The sequence below is a fragment of the Acipenser ruthenus genome, chromosome 2 (genome assembly GCF_902713425.1).
Source record: "Acipenser ruthenus chromosome 2, fAciRut3.2 maternal haplotype, whole genome shotgun sequence".
NCBI classification, from domain to species: domain Eukaryota; kingdom Metazoa; phylum Chordata; class Actinopteri; order Acipenseriformes; family Acipenseridae; genus Acipenser; species Acipenser ruthenus.
In genome coordinates, this window is record NC_081190.1 from 14,248,245 (window position 1) to 14,266,609 (window position 18,365).

The following is an 18,365-nucleotide window of genomic DNA, read 5'->3' on the forward strand; positions in this document are numbered from 1 at the left end:
TTGGTGAAAGCTTATAAAACAGAATAGATCAAGACAATCCAAGTCACTTCTTCAAATTCAGCACAAAGAGAACGAGAGGGCACAAATGGAAGCTGAGTAAAAGTATGTTTCAAACAGAAGGCAGGCAGCACCTTTTTTACAGTTATAGATACAGATTCTAGACTATTCATTTAGAGGCCCCTAGTAGGGACAACGGTGTGCTAAGATGGGATGAGCCTTGATGGACAGAACATCTTCTCATTCCCAAACCTTTCTTATGTTCAATGAATTCTGCATAGTATTGCCTATATAAATACAATCATTTCTACTCTGCACCAGATCATTGCTGATTATAGAATGTGGAAAACCTACAAAATGCTGAATCCATTGAACACTGAAAAGTACAATGTACAAGACAATTATAAAAACAAGACCGGCCTGCTTTCACCACTTGAGGGTGCTAATTCAAAATCAAAAACTTTCTTTTTTAAAATAACACATTTTAATCATCCTTGATTTTACAGACAGAGCAGAACATTAAAAAAAAAATGTCGCAATCATTTTATTTTATTCATAACAAAACAAACACCAGGAGCACAAAATGTAATTCTTCTATTTTATACACAAAAATGAAAGAAAAAAAAAAATCATACCCATAGCCACACAAGAGCAACTAAAGCGCTCCACCTAGTGGTAATAATGATCAACTACATATTTAAAAATACAGATAAGACACAAATAAACAGGTGACTGTGAATATGTTGTGTTTTATTGAGCAGCATTAAGCTTTCCAAACACAATGGGCCTGACAGTCTTTAGTTTTAAATCTATTTCTGAAACAATAATGCAGATTAGTACAAAGGAAAGACTCCCCATTTCATTGTTCATTTGATGCAACACTCATCAAACTTTTCATTTCGAAGAAATGAGGGTTGTTACTGTTATGCTGGCCAGGTCCCTGCCAGCAAATTGCCAAGATGAACTGCTTTGTACTATTCCATCAGCAGTTCAATATCACTACTAGCTGTTTTGGCCTGTCAGTGATTTTCCTTTAAATCAGGAACACAGCCTTGACACTGCTGGCATCTCACCTCCCCAAGAGCACTATCAGGACCGCTAGAACAGCATGTTTCTCCCACAAGACAGCACTAAGGGAACTGATCAAGAGATGGGGAAGTTTGGCACCAGCACATGACCCTTATGCTAACATACAGACAGCAAAATAAGTTAGTTTAAATCCGTCTTTCATTTTCTATCCCTCCTCTTAAATCATTTGTTACCGAACCTCCCCATCAGGTCCTGTACGGGAACATGTAAAAATAATGACAGCATATAACTGGTCTTCAAACAGAATATTATGGGATAACATATTAAAATATGTTCTTCACAGAATGTATTCCAATGGAACATGAGGGGAATAACAGCTATTGCAATAGAATGAGGGTTGGGACACAGAAGTGCATTCACAGGAGAAAAAGACCATGTTCATATTTGCAAAACAGATTTAAAAAGTGTCAAGAAGTTATTTTTTTAATCATTTGCTGCTTATGTACGTCTGTTTTCTCAAGCACTGTACTTCAAACTCGGCTAGGTAGCCTGGTTTTAACATTGGGTCGACTGGTTCTAAAAACCACATGATTTTAAGCGGACATGTGAAGATGTGCTCCATATCATCTGTGTTATTCATGGGGAACAACTTCAAATCTCAACTCAAAGCTATCCCCTTGAATAACTTCAGAATCATAAAACACAGCTGTGTACCAAGTATGAAGTCAATATCTTGTGTTGCTTTGTGTTTCCAACTGTGCATTCTGAGCACAAAACCAAGGGTACTGTACAAATACTACAGTACATCTATTAACACTAATACACATCAAAGTAAATGAAATAATCTTCAAAATACTGTATAACCAAGTAAGAATGCATGTTTATTAGAAGCTAATAAGATATGTCATTATTTATTTTTTACTAGTTTGTCCATCGTATAGATAAATTACTTTTAAACAAAAAGCTGTCATCATACAATGTACATCACCTCACCTTGAGGTAAAAAAAAAAAATGGGGTGCAAATGAAAAATTCACAAAGCCCTTTACACCAAAGATAAAGCTTTACTTGTGTTTTCAATGAAATTTCAGAGGAAATGGATTGTACAATGCAGAAGAACAGTTTGGCAAGCTGAACTGGTGGTGTCGAACCATTTATTATGTGAGGGCAACTCTTACTTGATTAATGTTAATTATATGACCAGTGAAATACAAGTAAACACAGTATACACTTCAAAAACTTTGGAATAGTTGTTTATCCATGGAAGCAAAGCAACTTACTGTACAAACAAGAACATTTAAATAAAAGTCTATTCGCATTTTTCAGCTCATGATGTATTTTGAAGTTTTCCTCAAAACAAACAGTGTAACTGATGTACACTGCATTACAGCTGTACCCTTTCTTTTGATGTTGTTCCAATCCTTTCTGAGGGGTACAGACAAGGTGCTGTGAAGTGTTCTAACTCAAAGATAGAAGAAGAAAGAAAACCACTGCACTAGACTGATGACAGGTACTTGAACTGCTGACAACACAGTGTTAGCTGCTGTTTCTGACTAGACCAGGGCTTTTCAAACCTGGTCCTCGGGACCCAAGTTTCTTCTGGTTTTCATTTCAACTCAGCTCTCAATTACTTAACGAAACCCTTTATTTAACTAATATTTTGCTTAATTATTTAGTCTCTGCTGTTAGAAAGTTGCAGATTTCAAGTTACTTATACATGTTACAATTAACTTGAAATCTCCAACTGTTAACAGCTGAAAACAAGTAGAAAGAGCACAATATGGCTATTAGGTCAGTGGTACCACAACATTTTTGACTGAGAATTTAACTGACCTATTTTAGAGTTTAAAGCTACAGTATCCCACAGCCATGTTTAATTTTTTGAATATTTGTAGTTGTCCTTGTTTTATTGTCTACACAGTGCCACAGTGAAGTGGCTAGCATAAATGATTTAGTGCTGCCAAGTCACAGCACAAACCTAACACCTCAATGAGTATAATAGGCCTGTGTGAGCAGAATCTTCACTGACGTCAAGGCCAAGTCACCACATTCTTTATCACATACTCTCTATTACACGATAGCCTCTTGAATCAGGAAACAATAATTGCTAATTCATTTTTGTATCTCTTATTCTAAGAATACTTATCAAAGAACCTTTCTAGCTAAACTCCCACATCTATTACAAAGCTATCACATAGAAAGTAGCAGTATTAGTCCTGATCAAGCAGTATTTGAAAATAAGTGGACAGAAGCCACAAATTATACACAAAAAAAACCCTGCATTTTATTTTATTTCTTATTCAGAATTCCTGAATGGCCAAAGCGTTTTAAGAACCGAGACTGCAAATACATTACCTTACACCGAGGAATAACAGATGTGACTATTTTTACTGTTCCTTGTGAAACACCCGTAATTTCTGCAGTCTTTGATACAGAAGCACCTACCAACTGAGCTGCATGTCTTTTTTTATTTGTATAATTTGTAAATTACACAAGGGACAAGCAATACAGCTTTATTTCAAGACTTGAAAACCCATTTACAATGTTCACAGTAAGTTACGATTACTCAATGATAAACAACCCTAATTTCTTCAGGGAACTTGGGGGTGGAAATCGACTATAATTTCTGTAGTTCTGAATAAGAAAGAACCTGTCAAATATCAGCCCTACTAAAGACTGTCAGGCCCATTGTAACTAAAACTGAATTGCTACTTTTAATTTGATACCTTACAGTATACAACTGTGGCTGGGTGGCCCCACCGTACATATTTTGAGTTATATGTTGTATGTGGTGTGTTATTGTTGGTGTAGGTATTGGTACACAGAGTGTGGGTTATGTAGCACAGGTGATGTAAAGTGTATCATTGTATTTAGGCACAAGGATTGCACAATCACTCCACATGCAGATTAAAATAGGTATTAGTGTGGAAGCACGGGGAGTACAATTAGTTCACGTGCAGCTGTGCTGAGATTCCAATTGAATGAATGATTAGCAATCGAGTCTTGGTACAGCTGCATAAAAGAGAGAGTGCTTCACGCACACGGGGTGTTGAGTGTTCGAGAGTGGAGAATGGGAGGGAGAGAGAGAAGGAGAAAGTAATTATAAATAACAATTGTTATTCGTGCTGAAACAGTTCACCACGATACTTGTTTGTTTAGTGTTCGTCCACTGTGTTTGTCTGTCTATTTTGGCCACCGTGCCGTTTTCTTTTAGAAAGTGTTTTGTCTGTTTATTTTACAATAAATCGGCGCAATAGCGCCATTCTCCATTCACATCCCACTGTGTGTGTTTCTGCTCCAGGTTTTTGTTAGAATCTGTACAATTCTAACTAGTGCTGGGGCAAATATCCGAATATTCAAACCAATATTTTTTTTAATGTATTCGGATTCAAAAATCAGATGTTCGTATTCGCTAGAAATGACAAAAATACCTTGCACTTATTTACCATCTCACCAGAATTTGCGTGACAGTTTCAAAAAAGGCAAATGAAAAACAGCTCAGTGTGATATGTGATATATATATATATATATATATATAAATAAAAAAATAAAAAAATATTATATATATATATATATATATATATAAATAGTGCTGGGACGAATTTCATGTTCGGATATTCCCGCATAATTTTTCAAAAAAAGTCATTATATTGCTCTGATCGCGGGCAGGGTGTGTGGCCGTGGCACCTGTGTGTGTGTGCCTTTATTTTACAGCAAGACCTCACAATATGTAACATGTTAAAATAGAAAAATATGCCAGGAGTAAAGAGACTTACTTACCCCAGTGAATTAACTACAAAACAAAGGATGCCAAATAACAGTTAAACATCCTGAAACAGATAGTACATAAAGCTGACAACACATATTTATTTATTTACTTATTTAATTTTTCATTCCGTGCCATTGCCGTTTCTTCACAGTAAACAGTGGCCATAGACACACTTTAATAAAATACAGTAATAATATGAGGTTTACTTGTGCCGTTTTGTAGATGAACAAGCAAACAAAAACTGAAATTTAACTTTAAAGACTTCAAATAAAACAAACGTGACTTCCAATAAAACAAGCAGCTTCTAGAGAAACGCCTTCTCCAAACCATGCAGTGCAGCACACATTTTCAACGTATTTTGCCTGGATTATCAACAATCAGTTTAATGTAATTGATTAACATTAACTTTATTGTAAAATTATACATCACTTACCACGGATTTAATACATTATGTGTGTTTAAATAATTGATTTATTTATTTAATATAGCATTGACGAGGCTGTTCACGGCTTCATTTTAAAATGATAAAATGTCGTTCGCCTTTGCTAACAAGGTGGCAGCAGTAGTTTTAGTGGTTATTTGCAATACGATGAACAGGTCACTCATGATCTCTGCATCGTCCCTTTGGTTCACAGCCGCAGCCAGCCTCCCGCAGTAACACTTCAAAGCTGCGCTGGGCTTGCAGAATCAGTGTTGAGTGACGTCTACAGCGCATCTCCACGATTCTGTGCAGCACTGTGCAGAATTGTGGATATCTGCGCTATAAGAACACGACCAATGTCTCAATTAAAATGAGCACAGATCCGCGACAGCAGCAGGATAGCTTGCTTATTATCAACGTAGTTTTGTTTAAACAAGTTATAACAGTATTCTAATGTTCTTAGGTAAGTGAAGAAATCTTTCTTTACAAACTCCACATGTGTAAGCTTACTTGTGCAATGTCGTGACATGTAGCTATAAATCCAATAACACGTTTTAGTATTAAAATACATTATTTTTTGCTATACATATTTTATTTATCCAGTTGAAACAATAAACAACTAATATTTGCTCTTAAATAATAACCTGTGGTACATGTTTGTGTTTTAAGCAATAAGACCAATCATTTCCAATTCTATTTACCATCAGCTAAACAAAGTATTTATTTATTTATTTAATTTTATACATTAAAATGACTTAACAAACTACAGCACCATGTAATTTTGAGCAAATAATAGACCTTAATACTGTTGTAGTATAACATTGAGTGTACAACTTTTTTTTTTTTTTTTAATTCTGATTGTCTTTTTATAAGAAAGAAACATACCAAGTTTATTACCTGCATGATGTACTGTATACCGTGATATTAAGGTCACCACAGTGTTTTATTTAACGGTTATCATACCGTGCAAATTTTATACCGTCCCATCCCTAAATGGAGTTCACAAAAAAAAAAAAAAACGGTAACCTTTGCACTTCCTTTTTAGCTTAATTATTGAGCTTATTGCTTCATTTAAATTGTTTTCTTTATGTTAAGTTTTCAGGGCGTTTTGTTAATGCACTCTGATTTTTCGCTGTTCTACATTTATTTAATGCAACTGTTTATTTTAACCAATTTTTTTTTTTTTTTTAACACAACAGTACTCACACGTTTGGTCACCAGCAGAACTGCTGCATTGAAACCAGAGTGTAATAATCCAGCACCACTGCACTTGTATGTCAGCTGACAATGTTCAGCTGATATCCCATCACGCCTTTCTTCTTAAAAGCGTACAGCCTCTATATTTGAACCCCCAATATCTCTCACAAGCACCTGGGTACATATTGTTACTATATCACAACAAAAGGAATACACTTTCTTTTTCGGTACATATGTATAGCTATTATGTACTATATATCACCTTACAGTACAATAATACGACAAAAAATTGACTGAATGATAATACCCGAAAATAATCTTAATATTTTTTTAATAGCCGGCACAAATATAGTATTAGGCGGTGGATGGTACAGCTTATTTTGACCCCCTGCATTCATAGGAGGCTGTGTGGTCCAGTGGTTAAAGAAACAGGCTTGTAACCAGGAGGTCCCAGGTTCAAATCCCATCTTAGCCACAAACTCATTGTGTGACCCTGAGCAAATCACTTAACCTCCTTGTGCTCCGTCTTTCAGGTGAGACGTAATTGTAAGTGACTCTGCAGCTGATGCATAGTTCACACACCCTACTCCCTGTAAGTCGCCTTGGATAAAGGTGTCTGCTAAATAAACAAATAATAATAATTGTCACTATTTTTGGTTTAAAAATAATAGTTTTTTTTTTTAGCAGTACCTTTTAACATTTTAGCCTCTCGAGGTGCTTAACACAGAAAACCCGCCCCTTCAACTCTCTGATTGGTTAAATGTTGTGTCAAGATGTAACACAGCTGTCATGTGGTTCCAAGATTTTTTTTTCACGCTGCAATGTTCTACTAGAAGCAAAATCAATCCTTATTGTTAGACACAGTAACATCTGCAAGACGGGCGGATCGGGTTTTTTCAGCTGGGCGGTGACAGCCACCCGGGGAGAACCTAAAGAATCAAAGAATACAGCTGTGTATTGAGTTTGAAGCTAATATCACAAAGCATTAGGTGTGTATCATCTGGAAAACTAAAAGTCAGTGGTCAAAGTAACAAAAGGGTACCGTTAGATGTTGCCAGAGGAGTTTTCATAACATTGAAAATATGAGTCAGTTAAACATTAACAGTCATATGAAGGGCAGATCATTTATACCAAAATATGTGCTTTGTTTTTCCGGCGTTTCTGGTGTTTTGTCAATCCCCTGTATATACATATTTTGTATTTATTAAAACATTTTTAACAGGCTATAAGCATTTACCAGATTCTAAAGAATCCTGAATGCAGTTTTGATATACCTGTAACTGAAGAGGATGGTGCTGTGCTGGCTGAGGCTGAAGAAGGGGACCCTCCCCCTGGAGCAAACAAGCAGGAGCTGTTTCCAGTGCCTTCGCTTTTGATGAGCAGATCTGTGTCTGGAAGTGGAACAGGGTTGCAGATGCCCAGCTCCTCCTCCTGTGCCTGCTGCCTCCTCAGTGCTACCTAAACCCAAAAGGAGTGAAGTCAAAGAAGGAGAGCTACCCAATTCCAAATATGTTTAGCTATGAGGGACCAATTATCCCCCCCAATTTGTAATATGTTTTTTTCTCCTCACCGCAGCGACTCCAAGATTACCTCATTTAAGACCTGACAAGACTAAAGTATTTTTTATTAAGCTGCTGGATAAAACGTCATGTAATATTTAGTAATATATGAATAATTTTGTATCCAGTGAAACAAACATAATAATAATCATCATCATCATAACAATAAATAAATAAATAAACAAACAATTGTGCATTCATGATGTTTTTGTCATTACGCGTTTTCTAAATTTGGGTTGATTTACTATAAAGTATCTTTTACAATGGCAACCCTTTACAAATATCTTCATTATTTGTATTTGTTCTTAGAAAAAAACAATATGTGTGCATTCCTGAGGTGCTGTTAACGGAACAGTACGCTATTTTATTTATTTATAGAAAACGAGAACACTTAAGACCGTTACATAAAACAACAACCACAACAAAAAGGGGGCTGTTCAATGCAGTAATAGATTTTAGTCTCTTCTAGGCAATTTTCATCTTGTAACCTGGTTGTTCGGGTTCTGTAAATAACCAGTCTTATGAGATCTGCAGAATCCCTTCAATAAAAAAAGATTCATTCTAATTAAAACCAGCTGTGGGGTTGTTATTCAGATATTTACAAACTGAACACTTCCACGTAAATCTTTATTTTTTTCTTTTTACTAAAGCACAGATTTCAAAATATGTTTCTGTAAAAGACTTATTTTTAACTAGAACATGTGTGTATTCCAATACCACCAGTACCCAGTTCTATACAGTAAAATGTAGATAGTTCCCAACATGTCGCAATTTACAGTGAAGTAACGAAAATAGTTATTTTACTCCACAGCTGGGATAATAATAAAATCAATCTGTTTATATTAAGTACAGTAGGTACTTTTTAAAATGCTGTGAAAACATTGATTTAATAAAAAATACGAATCACATACGTTAATCATTCAAATATAATGCAAACACATAACAGGCCTGTCAGTTTTTTGGAACCTGTTTACCATTTCCTCCACGAGGCCTCAAAGTACAGCATGTAGTAATGTATATAATGCGGCATTCATTTATATATATGTAACTTATTTAAAAATTGAAATCGACATACTAGCTTCTTTACTTTGATGATGTTACTGTGTCAACAGAAAACATGTACTATTGTACCGTCAGTAAGTATCTTGTATCGCCATTTTTATCCGGCCTGCCATCACTCAATGTGGAAAAAAAAATTGTAAAATATTTATAAGCACCTTGCAAGATGAAAAACGATGTATGTTGGTAAAATTATATTTCAGTAAAATCACAGTGTGCCAAGTTTACTTATATACTATACTACATCAAAATATTACAATTCAGTCCTGGGCACCTCAGCGAATGAATCTGCCACGTGTTGACAGACCATGGCAACTGTCTATACAAAACGTGGATAATATTAATACATTTTTGGTATATCTGATCGAAAAATGTAACAATGTTCCTGTCCCTTAAAAAAATGTTATCAAAACAAACAAACAAAAACAACAACAAACATGTCCTTCTCTCACAATTGCGCTAATTTGTCGCACACGATACCTGGGCCGCCATGACTCGCTGTCGTTCTGCAATCAGTTTACATTTCTGACACTGACAGTCTCTCCAGGTGCAGAATCTCTTGTGGCCCTTCAGGGGGGACACATAGCCGTGGTTCCTGCAGCGAGAACACTTCGGCATCCGAGGGGGCTTTTTGCCGGTTGCTGACGCAGCCAGACCCGCACAATCCAGCAACTGCCCACCTTGCTCGCCATCGCTGCTGTTGTGCATGTCTTGGGGACGCTTGGCCGGCGATTTGCTGTTCTCTCTATGTTTCCTTTTAGAGTTTAGGGGAAGATAGCTCTCCGTGACCGTGTTCATTATCTCCAGGCCGATGTCACTTTGCCTTTTCTGCACCAGCTGATTGTCTGTGGCGTTCTGGTGCTGCGATGTATTGTTGCAATATACCAATGCAACAAGCTTTCTTTTTATTTGCAAGCAGTACCAGTTTGAAAATCTCTGAACGTTTTGGCGCGATTGGTCACAGCATTCCAGGGTCGCGTGGGAGACGTTTGGAAATGCCTCCTCCGTCCACCCTGCGCAATTGGCTGTGACCAGCCAAATCCCCCGACAGACTTCAGATTAGGGACTGACTGATGCATACAAACTGTATCTGTTACAGACAGTCTTCTATCGAGTTGTAAGCAGTTTCTGTATTTAAAAAAATACAATAATAATAATAATAATAATAATAATAATAATAATAATAATAATAATAATAATAATAATAATAATACAAACCCTGGTCCAATCTACAAATGTCTATGCAGGTTTTAAAAAAATTATATGTTCTATGATATTTGTTATAGAAGTAATTTCCCAGCTCCCTGCCAGAGAAAGTCCCGCAACTACTCTTGAGCCGATGACCAGGCTGAGTTAGGAATTATAATTCATATGTATTAGCTTTTACTGGGCACCCAGCAGTGTATGAATCAGGGCAGATAACAAATATTAAAGCAGACAACAAATTGTAGCAGGTTAGACCTTTTTGCTAATTACTTTTAATTAAGTAATGATTGAATTAACGCCGCGCCGTTCCCAACAAATTGCGCACCTGTATATAAGAGCTGCAGTGGCACTTGAATCAAGACTTTTCTGTGGTTGCTTTGTTTGTGTCTCACGGCTACTGTTGACGGTAAGATTTAAAACAATAGAATGGGTCTCGCTACCTTTTGGTTGTGTGTCTATCTCCCCTGTTTCTAAATGTTTTTTTTTTATTTTGTTTTATTGGTATTTGGTAGGGTGATCAGTCCGGTTCATCCGGGATAACGTGTGTTTTGTTTTTAATTATTTTACAGTTTACTTGGTTTTAATAAATAAAATGGACGTAGTTGGTGTCTTGTTTTGAAGTAAACTGTCTGAACTGTGGTCACGCATATTTCTTTGTTTTCTTTTTATAATGTTAGTCACTGTCTTGTTTCTGTTGAGTTTTGCTTATGTTGAATTCGTTATTGTCAACGTTGTTTGCTAGTTGACTTTTATGTGGTATGTTTTTTCCTGTTTGGTTCTACCAACCCGAACAGAATATACGTGCATTTTATATAGGTTTAATTAATAAACTGTAAGCTAACAAATCCTGAGTACAACCCTTTGGAAAGAGAATTGTAAGACGAGTGTATTTGTGGAGTTCTGTTTTCAGCCTCCACAGATCACACTGCCCCCTGGTGTGTGTGTTGAAGTTATTCATTATTTGTTTTTGAGCTCATTATTTGTTTTTGAGCACATTAAGATGTTAGCACTTGGCTTGTTAATTACTGTTTGGTTGTATTTAACTTTTGTATTGAAACACTTATTTTGTACTTGAGCACATTTTTCTCTAGGTGCCGGTGGCATATGGGAGGGACTGTTCTAACATTGTGTTTCATTGACCCATTCTTGCTTTCTATTAGATTTGAACCTACTATAGCATATAACTGCTGTTGGTTGGTATAGAGACGTGTATTAAAAAGCAATCATTTTTCTATTGTAAATTAATTTATATTTAAATAAATTCCTTTTCCTATGTTAAAGGTTTAAACCATATGCACATGTTCCTCTTTCATTTTGGTTGAAAGGGACTCCGGGGGGGGGGGTCACAATATATGGAAGATATTTCAATTTAGAGCTCTCCTTACACCTGGTATAATTTAAGGGGTGGCATAGTCAAACAATAACCCTGGCGAGAGGGGGCACCACACAACAGTTGACTTTAAACTTTACTGTTTATTTCAATAGGATTTGTTTGAGCCAGTTTACCATCTACTCAACCAGCATCAAGTCTCTAGAACCGACCAACTGAAAACTGACAAACTACAAGCGCAGAGCAGTATATGCGTGGGCAAGTCATTGGAATCTCTCTCAGGAAGGATTAGGTGCTGTTTCTTTCTAAGAGTGATCATTACAGGTTTAATATGGAAATGACTGCATAGCCATGACCACTGCTTTACCAATGAACATTCTGCCTCCTGAAGAAACTGCTCCATTGCCTCTTATTCTGTGTCCTATTTTTCTGCAGCATGATACTTTGGTTAATAGCGTGTTCCATACCAGAGTCGTGTCTTTGGCACTCTTGTTACTTAAAACCATCTTAATTTTTGTGTTAAATCCTCTCAAACACTGAATCATGCAGTTGCCTGCAGGATCTGCTATTTAGTGTGAGCCATAGTTTTTAGCTAATGCTGCTTCCATTGTAATATTCTTGTATAAACACATTTGTAATAAGTAAATGTCAGACTGTATGCAAATGATAAAATATGTGAATTACTTTTACATGGAATTGAGCAATGTCTCTCAGCTTGGAGCGCATATATCTGATAAACAATAAATCTACCTCTTCATGGATTGGCTTAACATTTTCAAGTACTGACAAAAACATTCAGAAAAACTGGCTCGGTGTTCATAATGATTATCTGTTAAATTCTGATAGAAATGCAGAACTTTGTCTAGGCAGCTCTTGAAGCATCTGAATGACTCGGCGGCAACATGACCCGATAACACATTTATACACTCACCACTGTCAGTAAAAGCGTCTAATTTGTACTAATGATTTTAGTAGGGCTTCAGCCCTTGCCTTTTGGTTTTTGATCAAAGGCACATCACCAATTCTCATTATGCTAATATTTTTGGTGGCATCAATAATGAAGTTTAGTTCTCACTGTACTACACATCCACAAGTTCATAAACAGTGTGTTCCTGTTTGCTGATGACTGTCTACTTGTAAACCTGAAAAATTTTACAGACATACAGTTTTATTACAAGAGTGAGAATTGTATTTAATGTACCATTCATAGTATTGTTTTAGTCTCTATTTGTTTTAATAAGTGAATATTTTAAAAATATCAGTTATAGGAGTGCAAGCTGACATGCAGAATAAGACTGCTTATTTTGCAAACACAAGGTGGCACTGTTTTACTGTTCTAGAATATTGGTCAAATTCAATGATAAAGGCAGATAGATGCTTCTCTCAGTTTAGGAATATAAAGGGTTGTTTCTCCTCCCCCCCCCCCCCCCCGGCATAAAAAAACAAGAATATTAACTTACCTCCTCCGTGTTAGACAAAACACACACACACAAAGACTAGAATATAACTTGTAGGATTTTGGTTTTACTTAACAGTGAACACAATCAGTGATTAACAGGAGTGGATCTAGCCTTTAACTTGACTGGTTCACTAAATTTTTCAAGATCTACAAAAGGTTTCCTGTGACCTCACCTCAACAAATGTATAACATAATCTAAGAAAATGTGCCTTTCAGTGCATTTTGGAACACATTTGCTAGTAAATTTGAATAACATACTAAGAGTACAACTATAATAAGCAATACTTGAGAGTGATTCAAATATAAAAAAGCTTCTGCCTGTTTCTCCCCTCCCCTTTCTCTAACTGGAACACTGCTGCAGCAGGGTCATCCTGGTTTCATACGCTGATGGCTTTTTCTTTTGGGGGGTGGACAACATTTCAGTTAATTTTTATATAATGCAATTTGACATCAGAGCGCTGTACAAGACAAAAAGCATTATCTTTTAACATATTGTACCATATATAAAAACATAGTAAATCATAAACAATATAAAAACATACAGTACAACGGAAATATATTTCACAAAATTCTGCACTTTCAAGTTATGTATTAAATTATTGAAACCATTCTAGCTTCTCTAAAGTTACACCCATGTTCTGTGACGAAGTCAAGGTTTTAATTGCTTTCTAAACTTAAGAAGGCTAGAAGAGATTCTAATTTCCATTGGCTTGAAGGTAGACTGGTCCAACTTCATTTAATGCTTTATAAACAGTGCACAGGATCTTGAAATCTATTCTCTCACGGACTGGGAGCCAATGCAGGTCCCTCAGAACCGGAGTGATGTGGGAGCGCAGCGGAGTCCCAGAATTCCTCTGAAGTCTATTAAGGCAGCACTCCAGTCCAGCCCTTAACTCCTCAACATTGCCTGAGACACGCACATACAGCTGTGTGTCATCACCATACTGGTGGAACTGGAGTCTCCCCCGGGGGCTCTATGTAAAGATTGAATAACGTGGGAGAAAGATTGGATCCTTGAGGGACCCCATATTTAACCAACAACAGTGATGACACATCGGTCCATATTGACAGTGTGCTGGTACATTTGGTAAGAAAAGACTTAGACAAAGGTAGACCAGTAATGCCAAAGCGGTTTTCCAGGCGGTCAAGTAAGAGCCCATGGTCAGTGGTGTCAAAGCCCGCCGAGAGATCAAGGAGGATGAGAACTGCAGCACCTCCAGCATCCAAAATCTTCAAAAGGTCACTTACAACACACAGCAGAGCCATCTCAGTACCATGGAAGGGTCGAAAACCAGACTGAAAAGGACCTAGAAGGGCAGAAGATAGAGTCCTGAAGCTGGGACACAATCACACATTGAAGAACTTTTGCCATAAAGGAGAGAGAGGGTGAAGGTTGGAACATTCTCATTTGTTAAGGCCTGGCTTTTTTACAATAGGATAAATCAGCACATTTTTAAAAGGAGTTAGAAAAATTCCTTCGGTAATGGATTTATTTATTAAATCAGTAAGAACCGGTAGCAAAACAGATTTAGCACCTTTTATTAAGGTGGCAGGACAAGGATAAAGGTTACAATATGAAGGGTTAGTAGCAGCTAAAAAAAGGTTCCACGGTTGCAGTTGTCATCAATGATCAATTTGACAGGGCATCTTTAAATCTGTGTTTTTCTCCAGCTAAAAGACAAGAAATATCAGCTGGTATAAAGGCACGGATCTTTATAACCTTCTAAATAAATAAATCTTGTGTAGATTCACATAATTCTGGGGAACCTTCAGGAATATAAAGATCATTGACTATTTTGCTTAATTTTGAGACAATCTGAAATAAAGCCTTAGGCTTATTTATAGCATTATTTCTCTACCCAGAAAAATGTTGACATTTTGCTTCTGCTATCGCTCTCTTATGAGCCTTTTGCAGAGATTTTAAAGCATCCTTTAATTCCAGGTTTTTACTTTTTCACCACATGCTTTCCATTTTTCTAAGTTCTCTTTTGCTGTGCTAGTTCTGGGGTGTACCAGGGTTGATTAGGACAGGATTTAGACAAAACACATCTCTTGGAGACCATTTCATCAGTTGATACAGCTAAACCACTGAATTATTCTTAATTAAAACTTCATTAAAAATAGTCTGGTCTAACAGTCTTTTAGGTCTGCACAGTGTTTTCCTGGTCTGAGACACTGCCATAGGAATCAGTCCAGTGTAAAGGGATAATAGAGAACATCTTCACTGGAAAGAAAAAATGAAGTCCAAAGACTGACCTTGTTTATGTGTTGAACCTGCAACAGATTGGTGAAATCCCAAGAGATCCATTTCTGTTTAAAAAACACACCTGAGATGCAAGGCACTGGTGTCCAACCAGCTATTAAAATCACCCATCACTAGTAAATTAGAGTTCATTGTCCAAGGAGCCAAAAAATCAAATAACTCTCGTACAAAATCCATTTGAGTACCAGGAGATCACAATCATAATTCTCATTGAAAGAGAATGCTCAATTTGTATTGAAACCAATAAAGCTTCAAAACTTGATTGAATCTCAGTGCCAGTGTTTATAGTTTAGAGCTACTCCACCACCTTTTTTTACCAATTCAGATTGACAGTGTATAATGTCATAATCTGAGGTGAGAATTTTACATAGAGGCATCACCAGACTGATAAAACCAAGTTTCAGTGAGACCTATAAAATCAGGATGAGAACTAACTAAAATTTAGTTAAGCTCATCATCATGTTTTTTAGCTGAGCGGGCATTAATCAACTGACCTGATACGTGGCTGGGTTTAGTTACCGTAGTTGTAGATGACCAAGTAAAACTTTGTCAACTTAACCTGTTTACAATAGGAATTATTATCATTAAGAACATTACCAATAGCAGAATTAAGTTTTCAACACTACTCTCACTGAAAAAGAAATACATAAATTAATACAAACACACTGCCATGAGAATTAGTCTATTTTATTTTAAAATAAAATATTGTACAGAACCTCATACAAGCATTTCATTTATATCGCTATTTGACAATCAATGTTTTAAATAAATCGATGGATTGCGCATGACCAATAAATAACTAATACCGCTTCTGTTCAAATCTAGTAAAGTTTTTTAAATAAAGCATTTAAATCTTTATATATATATATATATATATATATATATATATATATATATATATATATATTGTAAGTAGCAAAAAGGTTAGTAACACTAAAGTTTGTCTTGAAATGCTTTCAAACAGTAAATGTCACTTTTTTTAAACATCACAACAAGTACTGTGCACGCTTGATCATATGACTCAAATAACTATAAATTACACAACATGATTTTTTTCTAAGCCGCCAATACCTTAGTGACTGTGGTGTTTTTTTTGTTGTAACTTTACTAGATTGCTGTATTTAAATGTCAGGTTCATACATTAAGCACTTATTTGCTAATTTACAAAAAAACGTAAATACCTTCAATTTAAGAGATTATTCTGTGCATTGTCAGTGGCTCTCCTAGCAGCCACTTCTGGGTTTCTTTGGCTCTCTAAAAATGTACCTGGAATGTCTTTCTAGCAACAGAACGAACATAGGAAAAATAAATAAATAAAAACTACTTATCCGATGGGCAAAGTATAACAGCAAAACTGGTTTCCCTCACACAAATGTTGTTGTCCTGGGTGTCGGGCAATACGAATTGCACACCCCTGTCAATACATTACTCCCCTTAATACTGCATTTGGATGGGAAAACAAAACTAACTTGATGATCAAAACTTAAAAACAGAACATTACAAACCCAGCTAGAGCCAGACTGCACTACTTTGAAGGTATGTACAGTATGTGGCTAGTCTGTTCAGTAGAAATCCTGCTCTGGGGTGTAAAATGAACATAAGAGAACAGCAATCAAATTAGCACAAAGCAGTTTATTCAGAAATATGGCAAGTCTAAGGCACTTCAAACATTAAAAATACAGGACACAACTAAAGTACCTTAAATATACTGGGACATAAATGTACATAAGACAAGCTTACATAAGACAGAAGTGATTACAAATGGAGCACCTCCAGTTAGACTAAAAATGCCATCATATATACTTATATACACAATGACAAATACAATATTTATAGGAATTAAACTATAGGTTGATAGTAAATATGCAACTTCATGTAAATGTTGTATTAATTGGGTTACATAAAACAGTTTGAAAATACTGACTCAATTTTTAAATAGATACAAATGATCTTTACATAAGTTATACACTATATTCGTTCTGAGATATCTTTCTATAGAATAAATTTGGACCAAACAAATGGGTCACTTTGATTTATTTAACCCTTTAACCTTCCCTGTTCATCTTTCCCCAGGATTATACTAAAATGATTTCAATTTAGGTCTTTAATCTCAAATTAAAAGGAAAGAGGTCAAAGGGTTAATGCTAAAAAACAAGCAAAAAAAATAAATAAATGTAAAGCAAGATTAGCAATATAAATATGCCATTGACAATATGGCTTGTTTGAGAGTAACAGAACCTGTACTGGCAGATTACATAATACATTGATTATAGAGACAACGTAACGTCAACGGCAGATTAAAATGAGGAAGAGCTAGGAAGAGACCTGACTGTTCAATGAAGAAACGAAAGCAGCATTTCTGAATATTTAAATTACCAAGCTTCAATTGCTTATTGCTGCCGATAATTTCATATTACACACATACATACTTTTTTATTGCTAAAATACGCTGGTGAGCTCAGGCACTTTTTTTTTTTTTTTTTTTTTTTTTTTTAAACTGATTTCTACATTCAGTATCTGTCCAGGTTAACAAGAACCAATAGCAGCTTGGGGAGTGGGGTGGGGGATCGACAGGTTTGGAATATTAATCAAACATGCTTCTTCGTGTTGGGCTAGGAGACGTTTTCCTTCCAAGCCTCGGTGTGCCCTAAGAAAAGATAGAAAAAGAAAATTCTGAGCCATCTTTAAAATGACATGAAGAAAATACAGCAGCTATAATAATTAGCCACCAGGTGGCCAAAACACTAGTTACTGTTAGAATATCATTGGAAAAGTAAACAAGTTTTTTACTATTTGTATTTAATGTACTATGCCCTGTACTTCAATGCATTTTTGTATTTTAATATATTTTGCATTGTTCCTCACTATCTTGTAAAGTGCTTTGTGATGGTGGTCCACTCTGAAAGGCACGACATTAAATAAATATTGATTGAGTGATTGACTTGCAAGTTATTTTAACCCCACTTTCCAGTAATCACATGTAATCTATGTACATTGTTATTTTTTATTTAAAAAGTATTTTTTATGCAAAGTGTTACTGCTCTCTTCTAATGATAGCCGTTTTGTTTTTTTAAATG

At 35.9% G+C, this 18,365-nt stretch overlaps 2 protein-coding genes across 7 annotated transcripts in view; both read right to left on the reverse strand.

Annotated features, from left to right (window-relative positions):
- LOC117963035 (doublesex- and mab-3-related transcription factor 1) overlaps window positions 1-9,987 on the reverse strand; it is a 39,795-nt gene extending 29,808 nt beyond the window's left edge. Inside the window, exons 1-2 of one of the 2 annotated variants that reach the window (XM_034917105.2) lie at window positions 9,511-9,987; window positions 7,687-7,870 (exon numbers count right to left, since the gene is read on the reverse strand). In XM_034917105.2, coding sequence (XP_034772996.1) covers window positions 7,687-7,870; window positions 9,511-9,828 — 502 coding nt within the window. In that variant the 5' untranslated portion in view covers window positions 9,829-9,987. The remainder of the gene's footprint in view (window positions 1-7,686; window positions 7,871-9,510) is intronic. The other variant, XM_058989944.1, reaches the window with a different exon arrangement.
- A 6,913-nt stretch (window positions 9,988-16,900) lies between these two features.
- Window positions 16,901-18,365, reverse strand: part of LOC117404055 (KN motif and ankyrin repeat domain-containing protein 1-like) — a 70,121-nt gene continuing 68,656 nt past the window's right edge. For all 5 annotated transcript variants that reach the window (XM_034006710.3, XM_034902483.2, XM_058989958.1 and 2 more), the window contains one exon: window positions 16,901-17,935. In XM_034006710.3, the coding sequence (XP_033862601.3) occupies window positions 17,873-17,935 (63 nt within the window). In that variant the 3' untranslated portion in view covers window positions 16,901-17,872. The remainder of the gene's footprint in view (window positions 17,936-18,365) is intronic.